Source organism: Lepidochelys kempii, chromosome 2, assembly GCF_965140265.1.
Source record: "Lepidochelys kempii isolate rLepKem1 chromosome 2, rLepKem1.hap2, whole genome shotgun sequence".
Classification (NCBI taxonomy): domain Eukaryota; kingdom Metazoa; phylum Chordata; order Testudines; family Cheloniidae; genus Lepidochelys; species Lepidochelys kempii.
This window is the reverse complement of record NC_133257.1, coordinates 258,556,709-258,575,533: the sequence shown is the minus strand read 5'-3', so window position 1 is coordinate 258,575,533 and position 18,825 is coordinate 258,556,709. Positions and strand designations below refer to the sequence as shown.

The following is an 18,825-nucleotide window of genomic DNA, read 5'->3' as shown; positions in this document are numbered from 1 at the left end:
TGCTTGGATGACAAGACATATTTTCGACAACTGGTTCCACAACTGCTTTGTTCCAGTTGTTCGTAAGCATCTGCGGTCGAAGAAACTCTAAGCCAAAGCACTTTTGCTACTTGACAATTGTCCAGCCCATCCTCCAGCCGAATCACTGGTATCGAGCGATGGAAAAATTTGAGTACTATACCTACCATTCAACACAACATAAAAATTCAACCTTTAGACCAGGGCATTATTCAGAATTTTAAAAACAATTATCGATGGGAGCTGATTTCGGCAATAGTGTCATGCACATCTTCAGGCATTTCCGAATTCCTGAAACAGTTAAACATGAAGGAAATTATTTATTTAGTTAAAAAAGCTTGGGACGGAGTGAAACAAAAGTCCATTGAAAACTGCTGAATGAAGGCTCTCGGCGATGCCTTTTCCGTCAAAGATGGCTCAGACTCGGAAAACTCCAGCAGTGGCCCTGATTCAGAGCCAGACTTTGAAGGATTTTCGGAAGGAGATGTCCTACAAACACGCACGCAGACAAAAGAGGATAAAGGTAAACTTCTCTTTCAAATGATAGAAGATTTTAGTTTGGCTACGTCGCCGGAAATCATTACCAAGTGGCTGGAGATGGATGAAGATTGCCCGACTTCAGAATTTCTGTCAGAGGAAGAAATATTAACAGGCTGCGAGGCTACATCGGCCTATGAAAGTGATGGTGAGGATGTCATTGAAAAGGTCAAAATTTCACCCACAGAAGCTCTTAGTGCTGTAGAAACTGTAAGATTTATAGAGGAGCAATGTGCAGAAAATATCAAAATCATTCATTTGCGGCGAATGACAGATTTCATAAGACAGAAAAAAAAATGCAAGCCAGAAAGCGCAGAAAATAACAGCGTTTTTTTCATAGTGAATCATAAACACTTTTTTCAGCATGGCCCTCTTAACTCGCGGTCTGTTAACATGCAGTCGTGATGGCTTGACTCTCGACATCCGTGCGTAAACGGGTCTGTTCTGTATTTATATTCCAATCTATTTATTTTATAATTGTATGGTAAAAACGAGGAAGTCAGCAATTTTTCAGTACTAGCGTGTTGTGACACTGTTGTATTTTCATCTCTGATTTTGGAAGCAAGTAGTTTTTAAATGAGGTGAAACTTGGGGGTACGCAAGACAAATCAGACTCCAGAAAGGGTAAGTAGTCTGGACAGGTTGAGAGCCACTGGCATAGCTGAGACTAGAACGATCGGGGTCCTTATACTGACCTGATCGGGGTCCTTATACTGGCCCGGTACAGCCTCCGCTCAGATCTGACACCAGACCGGGCCTTTAGCCACTAGCTATGGCTTCCCTTTCAAATCAGCGCTGTACAGCCATTGTAGGGTGAATTAGCTCCATTCGTATGGTCAATAGCACAGGGCCAGGGAAAGCAAGAGGGAGGGGGCAAGGGAAAGATGAGCAGCTTCACTTTGAAGAAAGCACCTGCACTGACCTGTGGCACAGAGCACCGTGCTTGGGGTACTGCCTTCTGCACAGGGTGCTTAGTTGGGGAAACAGCTTCTTCCTGCTCTGCAAGGCAGGCTGGAGACTCCCTCCTCGGCCTTCCCCATTCCTACCCCTGTGTTACTGGCAAATGCCTTGAGCAGGCGTGTAGCATGCTGGCTGTCTTCCTGGTGGGAGATTTGGGGCCCGGGTCAAAGACCACTGAAGGAGTGGAGAGGCTCCCAGGGAGTCCAGTGGGCTTTGGATCGGACCCTTGATCCCTCCATTCTGGCAGCTTGAAGGGCACGACGCCCGAGTGTGCTCTTCTCACCAGAGGCCTCCTGGGCTTTCACACCCATCACGCCTCGTGACGTGATCTGGATTTTTGCAGGGAGGCACAAGTCGCACACAGAATAACGAGCCCGAGCCCATGGTCCGTCTCTTCCAAGTGAGAGGCACTGATGAGATCAACACCAAAACCATCGAGGTGCCAGCCCGGGCCTCCTCCCTCAACTCCAATGACGTCTTCCTGCTCACGACCAGCCAGGTCTGCTACCTGTGGTGTGGGAAGGTAAGCAAGAGGATGAAAGGACCACCACAATGTTTACACAAGGCCCAATTCCGCCACCCTCACTCCTGTTGACTGTTACCTCGTTACGCGAGTAGTCCCATCAGTTTCAATGGGTCCACTGGGAGAATCAGTCCCTAGGGCCCAGAACCTCAGAGGTACTGAGAAATCAATGGGAGTTAGGTGCCTAAATGCCTTTGAGGTCTGGGCCTAGATGACTGCAAATGAGTCATAACGACTGACATCTCTGCTGTTTGCAATTCTCCCTGCAGAATTAACACATCCCCTTATTGGCCCAGCCACTGGAGGGGAAGACATAATCCCAAACATTTGGGCAGCTCTAGTTCTCTCCAGCAGAGGGCAGTGATGTACAGACACGTGGTTTACTGACCATCTGGTCACAGACCTATTCTGCCAGGCCCCTCCTGAACCCCTCTGATCTTGTGCCGTGAATGCAGGGCTGCAGCGGGGATGAGAGAGAGATGGCGAAGATAGTGGCCAACATCGTCTCCAAACGGGACAAGCAGACCGTTCTGGAGGGGCAAGAGCCGGTGGAGTTCTGGGCAGCACTGGGAGGAAAAGCCCCCTATGCCAGTGACAAGAGGTAATTCATTAAGGGCTGCAGTGAGAGCATCCCCACGCCCTGGATGTGACCCAATGCCCGGTGAAGTCCACGCAAAGGCTTCCGTTCACCCCCATGGGCACTGGGTCTGGCCCTTCTTGGGGAGTGGAGGTTGAAATCCAGATCTGAACTGGTTTGAGGCTTGGGCTCTTCTGTCGGAGCTGAGAAGAAGGGCTGTGTGAACGCTCCGATCGGTTTGTTTGTTACAAAAGTGGGCCTGGGACACGGGAAGTTTCAGGAAGCTAAACCTGTTTGGAGCCAACTTGACCTCCCCATTCCTCCTAAGCTGAGTCTGGGCAAGGTAACAGGTCTCTGCGGGAGCCATTTAAAACCTGGTGGGCTAATGTGGCTTCAACTTGAAAGCAGGCAAATCTTGGTGGTTCGGGTGGAATTTTACTTTGACTTTTGGTGGGGGCGAGAGGGGTTCTGAACCCTTGGGATCAACTCCCAAAAAGATTCCAGCAACTCTCCCCACCCCTACCCCAACCTGCCAGCGTTCAGAGTTCAGTCCTTGAGGAGGCCATTTAGGGATCTGGGGCAAAAATTGGGGATTGGTCCTGCTTTGAGCAGGGGGTTGGACTTGATGACCTTCTGAGGGCCTTTCCAACCCTGATATTCTATGATTCTATGATCACAGCTGATGGGTGCTGCCATGTACAAGTCTGACCCCTAGTGGCCACAACTAGTGTCTACAATGCATGTTAGACCCAAACGTGGGAAAAGATTTCACATTTCCTGGTTCTTCTCGTCCTGCCAAGATTCCAAGAGCCAACTGTCCGATACCAGCCCCGCCTATTCGAGTGCTCCAACCAGACAGGGCGGTTTATCATGACAGAAGTGGTGGGCTTCTGCCAGGATGACTTGGATGAAGATGATGTCATGTTACTGGACACTTGGGAAGAGGTCAGTGGAATTCCCTCCTCCCCCTTCAACCCTTTGTAATGGGAGCTGTGCAGTTTTGTTGGCTTGACTTATTTTAATGCAGTATTCAGCATGAAATTCAGAACAGTATCTTCCACCCAAAGTGCTTTGCCAATATTTACACAAGACCCCAGTAATGCAGGCCAGTGTAATTAATAATACCTAGCTCTTTTACACCACTTTCCAGCAGGACATATCAAAGTGCTTTACAAAGGAGTTCAGTCTCATTAGAAGATTGGATGGGGAAACTGAGGCATGGAGAGGCAAAGTGACTTGCCCAAAGTCAGCCAGCAGGCTGGGAATACAACCCAGGTCTCCTGAGTCCCAGGGCAGTGCTCTAGCCACTAGGCAACGCTGCCCTGAAGAGAAATTACAGTGTTAGATCCATTTGGCAGATAAGAAACAGGCACCATGCTTGGGATTTTCAAAAGGGGTCTGAGTGAGCTCAACTCCCAAATTCGTTGAGATCAGTGGCAAAGCCCATACCAGAATCCGGTAGATTTTAAGGCCAGATGGATCCATTAGACCATCTAGTCTGACCTCTCACTCTAAGCAGTGCGTGTCAGCTCCACTGAGCTCAGGCTCTGGCGGTTTGGCGAGATGTTGCTCTTGCAGCTTCCTAAGTGCCCTGCCAGAAGGGAGGGAATTACATTGCAATTCTGAGAACCTTTTTCCTACTGGGGGATTGCAGTGAGCATATACAAGCCGCTATTCCCAGCCGGGCTGGATGATGGCTCCGGTGCCCCATAGCCAGAGTATTAGGATATGGCTTCGCTAACACATGTAAAGGGACGTGTTCTCTTTGTCACACTGGTAAGCAGTTAGTGTCACTGATGTGCTAGCCCTACGCCCCAATTCTCTTCCATGTGCTACAGTCAGTGTTCGAAGCCTGCTCCAAATTTTAGGGGACAGAAGGGAGTAGAGTTAAACTGAAAACTCAGCTCTGGCTCCAGATTAGGTTTGAGTTCTATGCCAGACTAGCACTAGGATTTGGGTTTGACTGCACTGGACACTAGGGGATGTCTCCACTGCCGCTGGGACAAGAGCAGGTAGACTCAAGTAGACATCAACAAGTTTAGGCTTGAAATTAGACGAAGGTTTCTAACCATCAGAGCAGTGAAGTTCTGCAACAGCCTTGCAAGGGGAGCAGTTGGGGCAAAACACCTAACTGGCTTCAAAACTGAGTTTGATAAGTTTTTGGTGGGGATGGTATGCTGTGAGATGGTCTACAATGGCATATAGCTGATCCGCGACTGCTAGCAGCAAATATCTCCAACGGCCGATGATGGGACACTAGATGGGGAGGGCTCTGAGTTACTACAGAGAATTCTTTCCCTGGTGGCTGGCTGGTGGGTCTTGCCCACGTGCTCAGAGTCTAACTGATGGGCATATTTGGGGTTGGGAAGGAATTTTTGGCTGGGTCAGATTAGCCAAGACCCTGGAGGGGTTTTGCCTTCCTCTGCAACCTAGGACTAACCATCCAGGTCTCCAGTGGCTTTTACCATTCTCTTGTCTTCTCCCACTGTAGATTTTCCTTTGGATTGGCAAAACCTCCAATACATATGAAAGAAATGAGTCTATTTCCTCAGCCAAAGACTATCTGAAGACCCATCCAGCTGGAAGAGATTTAGCAACTCCAATAATAATGGTGAAGCAAGGCTATGAACCACTCACCTTCACTGGCTGGTTCAGTGCTTGGGATCCATATAAGTGGAGCGTAAGTTACTGGGAAATCTGAGTGTCGTGTCGTGTCTTGTCTTGTCTGTCTGAATATAGATACATAGATATAGATAAATATATATATATAGAGAGAGAGATATTGCATAGAAGTTCAGTGGGTAGGGGTCTACATATTCTCTACGGTGTGTAGAGTAAAAACTAGTGAGAACATCATTTGGATTGCATCACAAATAGAACTAAGTGAAACAGTTGCTTTAATAAAAAAATTTCAATTAAACGCCATTTTTTGACACACACACACACACATGTATAATCTGAAAATCTGAATATTTTAATCAAACCCTGAAACCTGGATTCCAAGCTTACCTAACTCTAGTTAGAGACCAGCAGTTTAGGCCCAACATCTAGATTGTTCAGAGGATTGTATGTGGTTGTGTCTTTAAGTTTTCATAAAATCAGATTGTTTCGACTTTTTAATTAATTGAACACAATCTTACTGAAACACTGTCCTCCAGTGCTGTGAAGCCAGACTCCAGCCACCTGATGGCGCTAGAGTGCAAATGAATGGCATAGAAATAGCAAGTGAAATTGAGTAGTGTTGAAGAGATATTGGTAAGTGAAATGGGGGAAAACTATGGGCTTGTCTACACCATGCAGCTTTTAGTGACAAGGCTGTGTCGACATAGCCTTGTCGCTAAAAGTCAGTGTGTGTGTAAATGCTCTTTGTCGGTACTTTGTCGGCACTTTTGCCAACAAAATACTTCCAGCCCTGCAAGTGGCATTAGCTTAGTCGGCAGGAGAGTGCTCCTGCCACAAAACTGTGTTCACACTACCACTTGCATCGACAAAACTTTTGTCTTTCCCAGGGGGGCTTTTTTAAGCCCCCAGGAAAGACAAAAGTTTTGTTGACAACTTCACAGTTGTCACAGACATACCCTACAAATAGCTTCAGCTAAACCCAAGCATTCAAAATCATGATGGGTGATTGACTCATCAAGCCCTCGGATCGCTACCCCTTCCTGCTTCTCCACGTGGGCACCAATGATACTGCCAAGAATGACCTTGAGCGGATCACTGTGGACTATGTGGCTCTAGGAAGAAGGATAAAGGAGTTGGAGGCGCAAGTGGTGTTCTCGTCCATCCTCCCCGTGGAAGGAAAAGGCCTAGGAAGGGAGCGTCGAATCGTGGAAGTCAACGAATGGCTACGCAGGTGGTGTCGGAGAGAAGGCTTTGGTTTCTTTGACCATGGGATGGTGTTCTATGAAGGAGGAGTGCTGGGCAGAGACGGGCTCCATCTTACGAAGAGAGGGAAGAGCATCTTTGCCAGCAGGCTGACTAACCTAGTGAGGAGGGCTTTAAACTAAGTTCACCGGGGGAAGGAGACCAAAGCCCTGAGGTAAGTGGGAAAGGGGGATACCAGGAGGAAGCACAGGCAGGAATGTCTCTGAGGGGAGGGCTCCTGCCTCATACTGGGAATGAGGGGCGATCAACAGGTTATCTCAAGTGCTTATATACAAATGCACAAAGCCTTGGAAACAAGCAGGGAGAACTGGAGGTCCTGGTGATGTCAAGGAACTATGACGTGATCGGAATAACAGAGACTTGGTGGGATAACTCACATGACTGGAGTACTGTCATGGATGGTTATAAACTGTTCAGGAAGGACAGGCAGGGCAGAAAAGGTGGGGGAGTAGCCCTGTATGTAAGGGAGCAGTATGACTGCTCAGAGCTCCGGTACGAAACTGCAGAAAAACCTGAGTGTCTCTGGATTAAGTTTAGAAGTGTGTGCAACAAGAGTGATGTAGTGGTGGGAGTCTGCTATAGACCACCGGACCAGGGGGATGAGGTAGATGAGGCTTTCTTCCAGCAGCTCACGGAAGCTACTAGATCGCATGCCCTGATTCTCATGGGTGACTTTAATTTTCCTGATATCTGCTGGGAGAGCAATACAGCGGCGCATAGACAATCCAGGAAGTTTTTGGAAAGCGTAGGGGACAATTTCCTGGCGCAAGTGCTAGAGGAGCCAACTAGGGGGGGCGCTTTTCTTGACCTGCTCACAAACCGGGTAGAATTAGTGGGGGAAGCAAAAGTGGATGGGAATCTGGGAGGCAGTGACCATGAGTTGGTTGAGTTCAGGATCCTGACGCAGGGAAGAAAGGTAAGCAGCAGGATACGGACCCTGGACTTCAGGAAAGCAGACTTCGACTCCCTCAGGGAACAGATGGCCAGGATCCCCTGGGGGACTAACTTGAAGGGGAAAGGAGTCCAGGAGAGCTGGCTGTATTTCAAGGAATCCCTGTTGAGGTTACAGGGACAAACCATCCCGATGAGTCGAAAGAATAGTAAATATGGCAGGCGACCAGCTTGGCTTAATGGTGAAATCCTAGCGAATCTTAAACATAAAAAAGAAGCTTACAAGAAGTGGAAGGTTGGACATATGACCAGGGAAGAGTATAAAAATATTGCTCGGGCATGTAGGAATGCTATCAGGAGGGCCAAATCGCACCTGGAGCTGCAGCTAGCCAGAGATGTCAAGAGTAACAAGAAGGGTTTCTTCAGGTATGTTGGCAACAAGAAGAAAGCCAAGGAATGTGTGGGCCCCTTACTGAATGAGGGAGGCAACCTAGTGACAGAGGATGTGGAAAAAGCTAATGTACTCAATGCTTTTTTTGCCTCTGTTTTCACTAACAAGGTCAGCTCCCAGACTGCTGCGCTGGGCATCACAAAATGGGGAAGAGATGGCCAGCCCTCTGTGGAGATAGAGGCGGTTAGGGACTATTTAGAAAAGCTGGACGTGCACAAGTCCATGGGGCCGGACGAGTTGCATCCAAGAGTGCTGAAGGAATTGGCGGCTGTGATTGCAGAGCCATTGGCCATTATCTTTGAAAACTCGTGGCGAACCGGGGAAGTCCCGGATGACTGGAAAAAGGCTAATGTAGTGCCAATCTTTAAAAAAGGGAAGAAGGAGGATCCTGGGAACTACAGGCCAGTCAGCCTCACTTCAGTCCCTGGAAAAATCATGGAACAGGTCCTCAAAGAATCAATCCTGAAGCACTTGCATGAGAGGAAAGTGATCAGGAACAGCCAGCATGGATTCACCAAGGGAAGGTCATGCCTGACTAATCTAATTGCCTTTTATGATGAGATTACTGGTTCTGTGGATGAAGGGAAAGCAGTGGATGTATTGTTTCTTGACTTTAGCAAAGCTTTTGACACGGTCTCCCACAGTATTCTTGTCAGCAAGTTAAGGAAGTATGGGCTGGATGAATGCACTACAAGGTGGGTAGAAAGCTGGCTAGATTGTCGGGCTCAACGGGTAGTGATCAATGGCTCCATATCTAGTTGGCAGCCGGTATCAAGTGGAGTACCCCAAGGGTCGGTCCTGGGGCCGGTTTTGTTCAATATCTTCATAAATGATCTGGAGGATGGTGTGGATTGCACTCTCAGCAAATTTGCGAATGATACTAAACTGGGAGGAGTGGTAGATACGCTGGAGGGGAGGGATAGGATACAGAAAGACCTAGACAAATTGGAGGATTGGGCCAAAAGAAATCTGATGAGGTTCAATAAGGATAAGTGCAGGGTCCTGCATTTAGGATGGAAGAACCCAATGCACAGCTACAGACTAGGGACCGAATGGCTAGGCAGCAGTTCTGCAGAAAAGGACCTAGGGGTGACAGTGGACGAGAAGCTGGATATGAGTCAGCAGTGTGCCCTTGTTGCCAAGAAGGCCAATGGCATTTTGGGATGTATAAGTAGGGGCATAGCGAGCAGATCGAGGGACGTGATCGTTCCCCTCTATTCGATATTGGTGAGGCCTCATCTGGAGTACTGTGTCCAGTTTTGGGCCCCACACTTCAAGAAGGATGTGGATAAATTGGAGAGAGTCCAGCGAAGGGAAACAAAAATGATTAGGGGACTGGAACACATGAGTTATGAGGAGAGGCTGAGGGAGCTGGGATTGTTTAGCCTGCAGAAGAGAAGAATGAGGGGGGATTTGATAGCTGCTTTCAACTACCTGAAAGGGGGTTCCAAAGAGGATGGCTCTAGACTGTTCTCAATGGTAGCAGATGACAGAACGAGGAGTAATGGTCTCAAGTTGCAGTGGGGAAGGTTTAGATTGGATATTAGGAAAAACTTTTTCACTAAGAGGGTGGTGAAACACTGGAATGCGTTACCTAGGGAGGTGGTAGAATCTCCTTCCTTAGAGGTTTTTAAGGTCAGGCTTGACAAAGCCCTGGCTGGGATGATTTAACTGGTAATTGGTCCTGCTTTGAGCAGGGGGTTGGACTAGATGACCTTCTGGGGTCCCTTCCAACCCTGATATTCTATGATTCTATGAGATTGGCTTAAAAATCATAGGATTGTAAAAAGTAATAAATCTTGGGTTCTTTTTATTTGCCTTCTGGTGTTGGAGTCTTTAGGAATCATCTATTTTCAAGCTTTTCCTTGCAACCACAAAGGCTAACAACTTTGTTTTTCAATGACAGCTGAGATTCTCACATAATCCCATGACTCCAGGAGCTGGGGCTTTAAGGAAAACACCAGATGTCATAAGAGTTGGCATCCCTATGGCTTTCAGGGCCATGTGGTTCCCCTACACTGGTTATTCCTGTCCAGGGGACAGGGAATTGCTGCAATTCTGCACTGTGGGGGATTACTACAAATTCTCTCTTCAGTGGGGGTGGGATTTGCCCACCCTTGCAAAAGGGACAGGTGATTAGGATCCCATAACTAGCAGGTCCCAGGGAACCCCCAGAGGCAGTGCAGAGGACCTGTGCATTGTGTTTGTTCCCAGATCCCACCCATCCCCTGACAGATAGGCAGGAGATAAATGGAGGCCATAGCAAAGGTATAAAGTGCATTCTGCACCAGAGCCATGCCTTTCCCTCCATACTAATGCACCCAGTGATGCAGCATTAGCTCTTAATTCACTCGGAGACTGATGCAGATCTCAAAGTTGCATGTGGTTCCTATCTTGCAGCAGCAGTTCCTGGGATTCTGCATCCCAACTCATGTGGTATTGACCTAGATGCTGGTTTGAGGAGCAGGAGTACATTGTAACTGCAGTTTGAACTTGCTCACTGAAATAAAAGTGGCCTTTTCGCGGAGTCTGATTCTCATAACTCTCTTTACCTTTAGGATGGCAAGTCCTACGAGGAGATGAAGAATAGCTTAGGAGATGTGTCTGCTATATCAGAGATCACAGTGGTGAGTGGACACAGAACTTGTAGCTGGAACATCTAGATTTTACCTGTGCTACCCTGGCTAAAAGCTTGTTTCTATTACCTGAGTAAAAAGGACCAGTTGCTGTTGGTAAACAAAAGATTCATAGATTCCAAGGCCAGAAGGGGACCATTGTGATTATCTAGTCTGACCTCCTGTGTAACACAGGCCAGAGAACTTCCCCAAAATAATTTCTAGAGCAGATCTTTTAGAAAAACATCCAATCTTGATTTAAAAATTGTCAGTGATAGAGAATCCACCATGAGCCTTGGTAAATTATTTCAATAGTTAATTACTCTCACTGTGAAAATTTGCACCTTGTTTCCAGTCTGAATTTGTCTAGCTTCAACTTCCAGCCACTGGATTGTGTTAGACCTTTCTCTACTAGTCTGAAGAGCTCGTTATTAAATATTTGTTCCCCATGTAGGTAGCTACAGACTGTAATCAAGTCACCCCTTAAACTTCTCTTTATTAAGCTAAATAAATTGAGCTCTTTGAGTCAGTCACTATAAGACAGGTTTTATATCCTTTTTAATCATTCTCACGGCTCGTCTCTGAACCGTCTCTAATTTATCAACATCCTTCTTGAATTGTGGACACCAGAACTGGACACAGTATTCCAGAAGCAGTCGCACCAGTGCCCAATACAGAGGTAAAATAACCTGTCTACTCCTACTCAAGGTTTCCTAATTTATACATCCCTGGATCACATTAGATTCTTTGGCCACAGAGTCACAGTGGGAGTTCATGTTCACTTGATTATCCACCATAACCCTCGAATCTTTTTCAGAGTCACTGATAGTCCCTCATCTTATAAGTACGACCTACTGTCTTTGTTCCTAAATGTATACATTTACATTTAGCTATATTAAAATGCATACTATTTGCTTGCACCCAGTTTACCAAGCGATCTGCATAGCTCTGAATCAGTGACTTGTACTCTTCGTTATTTACCACTCCCCCAATTTTTGTGTCATCTGCAAACATTATTAGTAATCATTTTGTTTTCTTGCAGGTCATTGATAAAAATGTTAAATAGCATAGGGCCAAGAACTGATCCCTGCGAGATCCCACTGGAAAAACAACCGCTTAATGGCAGTTCCCCATTTACAGTTAATTTTGCCACCTATCAGTTAGTCAGCTTTTAATCCATTTAATGTGTGTCATGTTAATTTCATATCATTCTAGCTTTTAAGCAAAATGTCCTGTGGTACCAACTCAAATGCCTTACAGAAGTCTATTTTGTCAACACTATTACCTTTATCAACCAAACGTGATCTGATCAAAAAAGATATCAAGTTAGTTTGACAGAATCTATTTTCCATCAATCCATGTTGATTGGCATTAATTACATTACCCTCCTTTAATTCTTTATTAATTGAGTCCTGCATCATTTGCTCCATTATCTTGCCTAAGATCGATGTCAGGCTGCAGCTTACCCAGGTCATTCCATTTACCGTTGTCAAATATTGGCTCAGCATTAACATTCTTCCAATCTTTTGGAACGTACCTAGTACTCCAAGGCTTACTGAAAATCAGCATTAGTGGTCCAGTGAGCTCCTTGGTTAGTTCTTTTAAAATTCTTGGATGCAAGTTATTTGGACCTGCTGATTTTAAAATATCTAACTGCAGTAGTTTTTTGTCTTACATCCTACAGAGATACTAGCAAAATGGAAAGAGTATTATCATCATCATATGATGAGAGTATATCATCCTTTTCCCGCCAAATACAGAACCAAAATATTTATTGAACACTTCTGCCTTTTTTGAATTATTAGTGATAAATATACCATTTCCATCTTGTAATGGACCTGTATCATTGACAGGATTTTTTTTGTTCCTAATATATTTTAAAAACTTCTTGTTGGCCTTAACTCCGCTGGCCATAAATTTCTCCTAGTGTCCCTTTGCTTCCCTTATCAATTTTCTACAGTTTCTAACATGTCATTTATACTCATTACTATCAAGTTCCCCTTTCTTCTATTTGTTATATTCTTTATTTTTATTGGGGTTTTATAATGTAATGCACTGGTTAGAGCAGTAAATGTGAAGCCACAGTGTCTAGGTTATTGTATGGTCTCAAAGTATTATCCGTGTGTCTTTGTGTAACTCTCAGTGAAATAGGTATAATGATCTGTACCTTCTGTACTACACATAGCTCCCATAAGCTTCAACCACAGCTGCACAAAGGCATCTGATGGCATGGCTTGGCCTTCTGGACAGCTGCTATATAAGTTACATATACAAAAAAAAAAATCAATGGGCAGGGATCTTTGGTGGAGCAGTTTGTACTGGCAGTGCAATCTCAGCACTATGCACTGCTATTAATGATGGTGAATACCAATGATAAATGTATGGATTCAACGGGGACAGTCTTGTTCTATATTTGTACAGCACCTGGCGCTATGGGTCCTGGTCTGTGACGGGCTCCTGGGTGCGACTGCAAAACAAAAAAATAAATAAAAATAGGATTACGGTATTCAAAATTTTAGCTGGATTGGTTAGCTGTGATTGGTCACATGGTATTGTTTCCATCCCCTGATTGGATCAGTGTGACTTTTAGAAGGAGGGCAGGGAGACGCTACTGGCCAGCCAGTTTTGAGCCACACAGGGAGAGACAGCAGTCTGGGGAGAGGAAGTAGATGAGCATGACAATTTAGAAAACTTCCGACCTTTTCCTTGACGGCTTACGCAGGCCTTTGCCAAGGCGTCATGAGTAGAAAAGCCAGGCTGCTGTAAGCGGTATTGACCGGATATTTATAAAGTTTACAATCACCATGGCATCTGGGTTCTAACACCATGACATAATGTCTGATGATTGAGGGGAAGCTGCTATATTGAATAATATTATGGGCTACCAGTTCTCTCTGCAGCTTGAGGGTCCTTAGCAATGGACCAATAGGTCCTGACCGCTCCCCTTTGATATTTTAACCCAACTTATCGCCTGCTAAGAAAAGACCCACCAGCCCCAGGCAGGAATAAACATTCCAGGAAATCACAAAGTCATCCACAGGTCTATTGCACCTGCCCAATGTCACTGTACTGACAGGCTTTCCTGTACCCCGCAGGATCTTAACAATGCCAGTCTGAACAAGAGAAATGCAAACAGTAAATCTGCCAGCCCCACTGGTTCAAGAATGGAGAGAACTTCACCTGCACATAAACGACACCCCAACAGCAGCGTCAACAGCACCAGTAACTGTCAGAACAACAATGCCCCTTCGATAGTTTCAGCAGTAACAAATGGAAATGAAGCCTATCCCAGAGAGGTGCTGATCAACAAGACAGTGGATGAACTTCCAGAAGCTGTGGACCCCGCTAAAAAAGAGGTGAGAGAATTGTCTGAGCTTTGAGTTGATGTCATTCCAGTTGCACATTGAACTTAGTTGAAATGATCGGCTACGTGAGACCTATTGCTCTCTAGGTTTATTAAGCTTTGCTTCAGGCTAAGGGAGTTCACTGGATAACCAAGGAAAGGATAGACAATAGAATTAGGAAAAAGAAAAGGAGGACTTGTGGCACCTTAGAGACTAACCAATTTATTAGAGCATAAGCTTTCGTGAGCTACAGCTCACTTCATCAGAATTAGGGTGGTCATCATACTAAACACAAGGGTGATTGTTCAGTAACGCTGATTAAAAGCTGGGCTTTCTGTCTCATGGGAAATTCTAATAACTCTATACTTGTTTTCATCCCAGATTGGGACAAAAAGGTGAAATATTGAAACTTTCCTTGGAAGAAACGTTTCCAAAACTCATTGATTCAGAAATATGTAAATGTTTCATTTGGACACTTTCAGTTGAAATAAAAGATTTCTGTATGTCTATAGTCCAGCAAGGGTACAAGGCCCATATTGGACATGGGCACCAGGGATCCAGGACTACAACTCCCAGGAGGTGCTATGGCACAGAGATTAAGGTTGACCCCAAATGAAATGAAGAGTTTTGTTTTGTGTTGACAAATCAAATGTTTCATTTAGATTTTCCGCCGCAGAAAATTCTGCAAAATTCGATCTCTTCCCTTCGAAAACAGATGGTAATGAAACCCCATTCTCGGATGGGCAAAGGTTGCATTCAAAATTTTTCTTCTGGCCCTAATGTTTGTGCACCATCCCTGCATGATCCAGGCTCAACAAGGGCCTAATCATCTGGGGACAGCATGTCTGATAGCAATTGACAGTGTCGGAAAGGGGTATCCATCTTCATCTGAACTTTTAGCGCCACAGTGCAAGTGTAAACCTCCCCAAAATGTTGTCCTGTAGAAATTTCTATTTTGACAAAATAGCCATTTTCCGTTTAAAAAAAAAACAACAACAATGAACTTTAATGGAAACATTTCAGCCATGGGGGACATTTAGCTGGGTGCAAAGGGCTGGCGTGAGATCTATGCACCAATTAAGTCCTATTTGAGCGGTCAGTCAGGACCTAAGTGGTACATAGGCCTTGTATGAACTTCTGCAAAGGGATGAATTTCGCCCACTTTGCATAATGGTTGTTCTGGGTGCATTGTGCATAAGGAAGCAGTAATGGAGTGTGTGAACATTCCAAATTACTAGCTCCACCTCACGCTTCTGGGCATGTCATAATTCTACTCTATTCAGCCCATCACATGTCTTTAGGCTGTAAACTCAGTGGGGCAAGGAAGTATGTGCTTGTCGCCCTTCTCTCCTTGTGTGGTGCTGTGTACATCAGTAGCACTGTGGAGGGCACCACAAGGACTATGCACCACTTCAATTTTAGGATTCTGCAAGGGGGTGTAAACTTCATCCTATACAAAAGATACTAACTGAGGGTGACTGTTTTCCTCTGCAGTTCTATCTATCTGATGCAGACTTCCACGATATCTTTGGGAAATCCAAGGATGAGTTCTACCAGATGCCCAGATGGAAGCAGCAGAACGAGAAGAAACAGCATGGACTGTTTTGAAGCAGAGACTGTCCTGCACCTGCTGGCTGTGGAATGAAATCATGATTTCTGTAGCCACAGGAGGGGAATGCAGATACTTGTCAAAAAAACCTATGCAAAAACCAAAACCAATCCACCCAAACCAAGCCAAGCACAGCTGCAACCTCTAGAGTCAGACAAGCTTCACTGAACTGCTCTTCCTTCCTCCCAGCAAACAGTGGAAATTAGAGAGCCATCTCCTGAAGATTTGACTCAATGCTTTGATATTTGCTTGCCAGTTTTGTACCATTATTGCCAGTAGCTGCAAAGACCTGTCAGTGTAGAATTAGTGCATTGTACACAGTGTGACAGTTGCCACATTTTCATTGTGGAATATAAATACTGCATGGTAGACCTCAATTGTCAGGTTTGAGATGAGGCAGGACAAATACAAAGATGTAGTGGGAACGGAGTAGCCAAAGTAGAGTAGATGAGTGATACTTTCAGATTGACAACTTCCAGCTCCCACAAGTGGCTTTTTCCCAGTAAGGAATAAGGATAATAAATGTTTGAGTAAAATTCATCAGAACCTGGCTCAAAAAATAACATTTTTAATTTATTAAATGACTTAAATTTGAAAAGAAAGCAGAGACAGAGAGCCAGGGGCTGCTGTCAATTTCCAGAGCTGGGTCAGGGCCTGACTTTTACCATCAGAGCTGTGTGCTGAATCCTTGCTCCATACAGAGCCCTATTGACACCAGTGGATTCACGTCCTGGATTCACGCTGATATAAGGGTCTGCCCATGTGCATCGGATTGCAGGATTGGAGTCTTAGGGAAGCTATTAGGTTTTCACTGGTATAACCAACAGCAGAAAGTGGTCCTTTTGTCTCCACAGGGCCTCCCTCGATCTCTCTGCCCCCACATTCTGCTCTGGGTACAAAGAGCACATTCCATATCACTTTTTGAATTTTGATTTGGGGCACATGGGTGATTACAATTTAATGGATCCAGCTGTAAAAAAATCAGTGTGACCATGGCTCCAGTTTCAGCTTTGTTCCGTTCAAACCCAAGCAGTGATTGCACATAAACAACCAAAAGTCATGCTTTAAGGGTGTTACACAGACATCCTCAGGCAGGGACACGCCCAACTGAGTTACATGAATGCTTTTCCCAGCCACTCATGAACTAACAATAGAGAGGCTTCAGCCAATTCCCCTCCACTCCCCAGCCTTGCACCTCAGAGTTGTGCTGCCTTGCCCCAGTCAGAAGCCTGACCAGTATAAGTTCATTACCCAGTCAACCCCCTCCCTCGATGTGGAGAGGACACACACTAGCCTTTGTAAACTGAGATGAGATTTCCCAAGCACTTCAACCAAAACCCACGGTTTCAGGTAAAATATAAAACACATTAACTACAGAAAGGTAGATTTTAAGTGATTGTAAGTAGTAAGCATAGAGATCAATGTTGGCTACCTAAGAAATAAAAATTAATTTGCAGTCTGAGTTCTCTAAACTGAACAAGATTTGAATCAAGCCGTGCCTTACCCTGACAGATGGTACAAACAGGTCACAGAACTTCAATACACAGGCTTGAACTCTCTCCTCCAGTCCGGGACCACCCTCCCCAGTTCAAAGTCTTTATCCTCCTGATGTGTTCCCAGGTGTTGAGTTATGGGGGGAGTAAGGCCCAGTCATGATGTCACTTCCCCGCTTTATAATTTCTTCCAGTTTGCTGGAAAGACCTATGCTTGTGACGTGTGAGTCCGCCCCCCCTTCGTCATAGATAATGGAGAATCCTATGTGTGCTATCTGTGGAGTCTTCTGGGATGGTCATTGGGAGCATGGATTCTCTTTAATGGGCCATCAGAGCATCTGGCTCCTCCATTGTTGTATCTGAAAGGCTGGTTGTGGGTGTACCCAACCTCATTATGTAGTTCAGTAACATGCACATAAAACTTCATAACTTCCCATACAACTGTTGTACATACAATCCAACAGGATATTAACGTTCAACAGATACAGATGTCAAATGGTACCTCACAAGGTGCACTTTGTACAAAATATATCATTAATTATATGACAGTGGTGAATAGGGGGTTTCCAGGGTGTTGCTTTGAGGTACAGCATGCCACACCTGGCTTCTGCATCTGTACAAAATATGAGTGATTTTAATCATTTTTTATTTAACAAGTTTTCTTATTATTTGTAGTAACATAGCACCAGGTGCTCTGGACCCTTGTCCATTTTAGAACTGGACTAAGGCCGCTAAGGAATTTTTAGTGCACACCAGCAGGGTCTACATGGGTCAATTAGTGTGCAACATGGTGCACTTTAGAAATCATAGTGTGCATTGGTGTACAGTGTAGACAATCCTTTAGGCCAACAACTCATATCATATAGGCCACCAACTAGCCAACAGATGGTAACAAATTTTGGTTGCTGCGGAGCTACGCTGGATTGGAATTGGTGATAGGTTCTAAACAGTCTTGTATTTAAGAAGTGGTAACATTCTTCATTCTGGTTTCATACTCAATACCTGAATATTTATTTTCTGTATTAGTGCTGTCCCTGTTTTGCTTTAAAAGCCTGATCCAAAGATCATCGAAGTCAATGGGAGGGGGGGATCTATGATGCACAGGGCAAAGCCAGCAGGGCTACAACAATACTGCATATTCAGGCATCAGACAATTGACATACAAATGGCCACACTGGATCAAACCAATGGTCCATCTAGCCCAGTATCCTGTCTTCCATTAGTGGCTGGTGCCAGATGCTTCAAAGGGAATGAACAGAACAGGGAAATTTATCAAGTGATCCATCCTGTCATCCAGTCCCAGCTTCTGACAGTCAGAGGTTTATGGATGCCCAGAGCATGGGGGTTGCATCCCTGACCATCTTGGCTAATAACAAGTGATGGATCTATCCTCCATGAACTTATTTAACTCTTTCTTGAGCCCAGTTATACTTTGGGCCTTCACAATGTTCCCTGGCAATGAATTCCACAGGTTGACAATGCATTGTGTGAAGATGTTTGTTTTTAAACCCACTGTCTATTAATTTGATTGGGTGACCCCTGGTTTTGGTGCTAAGTGAAGGGGTAAACTATTCTTCCTTATTCACTTGCTTGACATCATTCATGATTGAATAAACCTCTATCAAATCTCCCCTTTAGTCGTCTCTTTTCTAAGGTGAACAGTCACAGACTTTTAAATCTCTCCTTGTATGGAAGCTGTTCCCTACCCCTAATCATTTTTGTTGCCTTTCTCTCTACTTTTTCCAATTCTATTATATCTTTTTGGAGATGGGGCGATCAGAGCTACACACAGTATTCAAGGTGTGGGTGTGCGATGGATTTATAGAGTGGTATTATGATATTTTTGGTCTTATTGTCTATCCCTTTTGTAATGGTTCCTAACATTCTACTAGCTTTTTTGATGGCCACTGTACATTGAGCAG

At 45.0% G+C, this 18,825-nt stretch overlaps 1 protein-coding gene across 3 annotated transcripts in view; it reads left to right on the top strand.

Moving 5' to 3' along the window:
- The window catches only part of VILL (villin like), a 66,161-nt gene extending 47,628 nt beyond the window's left edge, over positions 1-18,533 (top strand). For all 3 annotated transcript variants that reach the window (XM_073334729.1, XM_073334727.1, XM_073334726.1), the window contains 7 exons: positions 1,859-2,038; positions 2,494-2,639; positions 3,416-3,560; positions 5,107-5,295; positions 10,401-10,469; positions 13,553-13,813; positions 15,296-18,533. In XM_073334729.1, the coding sequence (XP_073190830.1) occupies positions 1,859-2,038; positions 2,494-2,639; positions 3,416-3,560; positions 5,107-5,295; positions 10,401-10,469; positions 13,553-13,813; positions 15,296-15,409 (1,104 nt within the window). In that variant the 3' untranslated portion in view covers positions 15,410-18,533. The remainder of the gene's footprint in view (positions 1-1,858; positions 2,039-2,493; positions 2,640-3,415; positions 3,561-5,106; positions 5,296-10,400; positions 10,470-13,552; positions 13,814-15,295) is intronic.
- Positions 18,534-18,825: the final 292 nt, after the last annotated feature.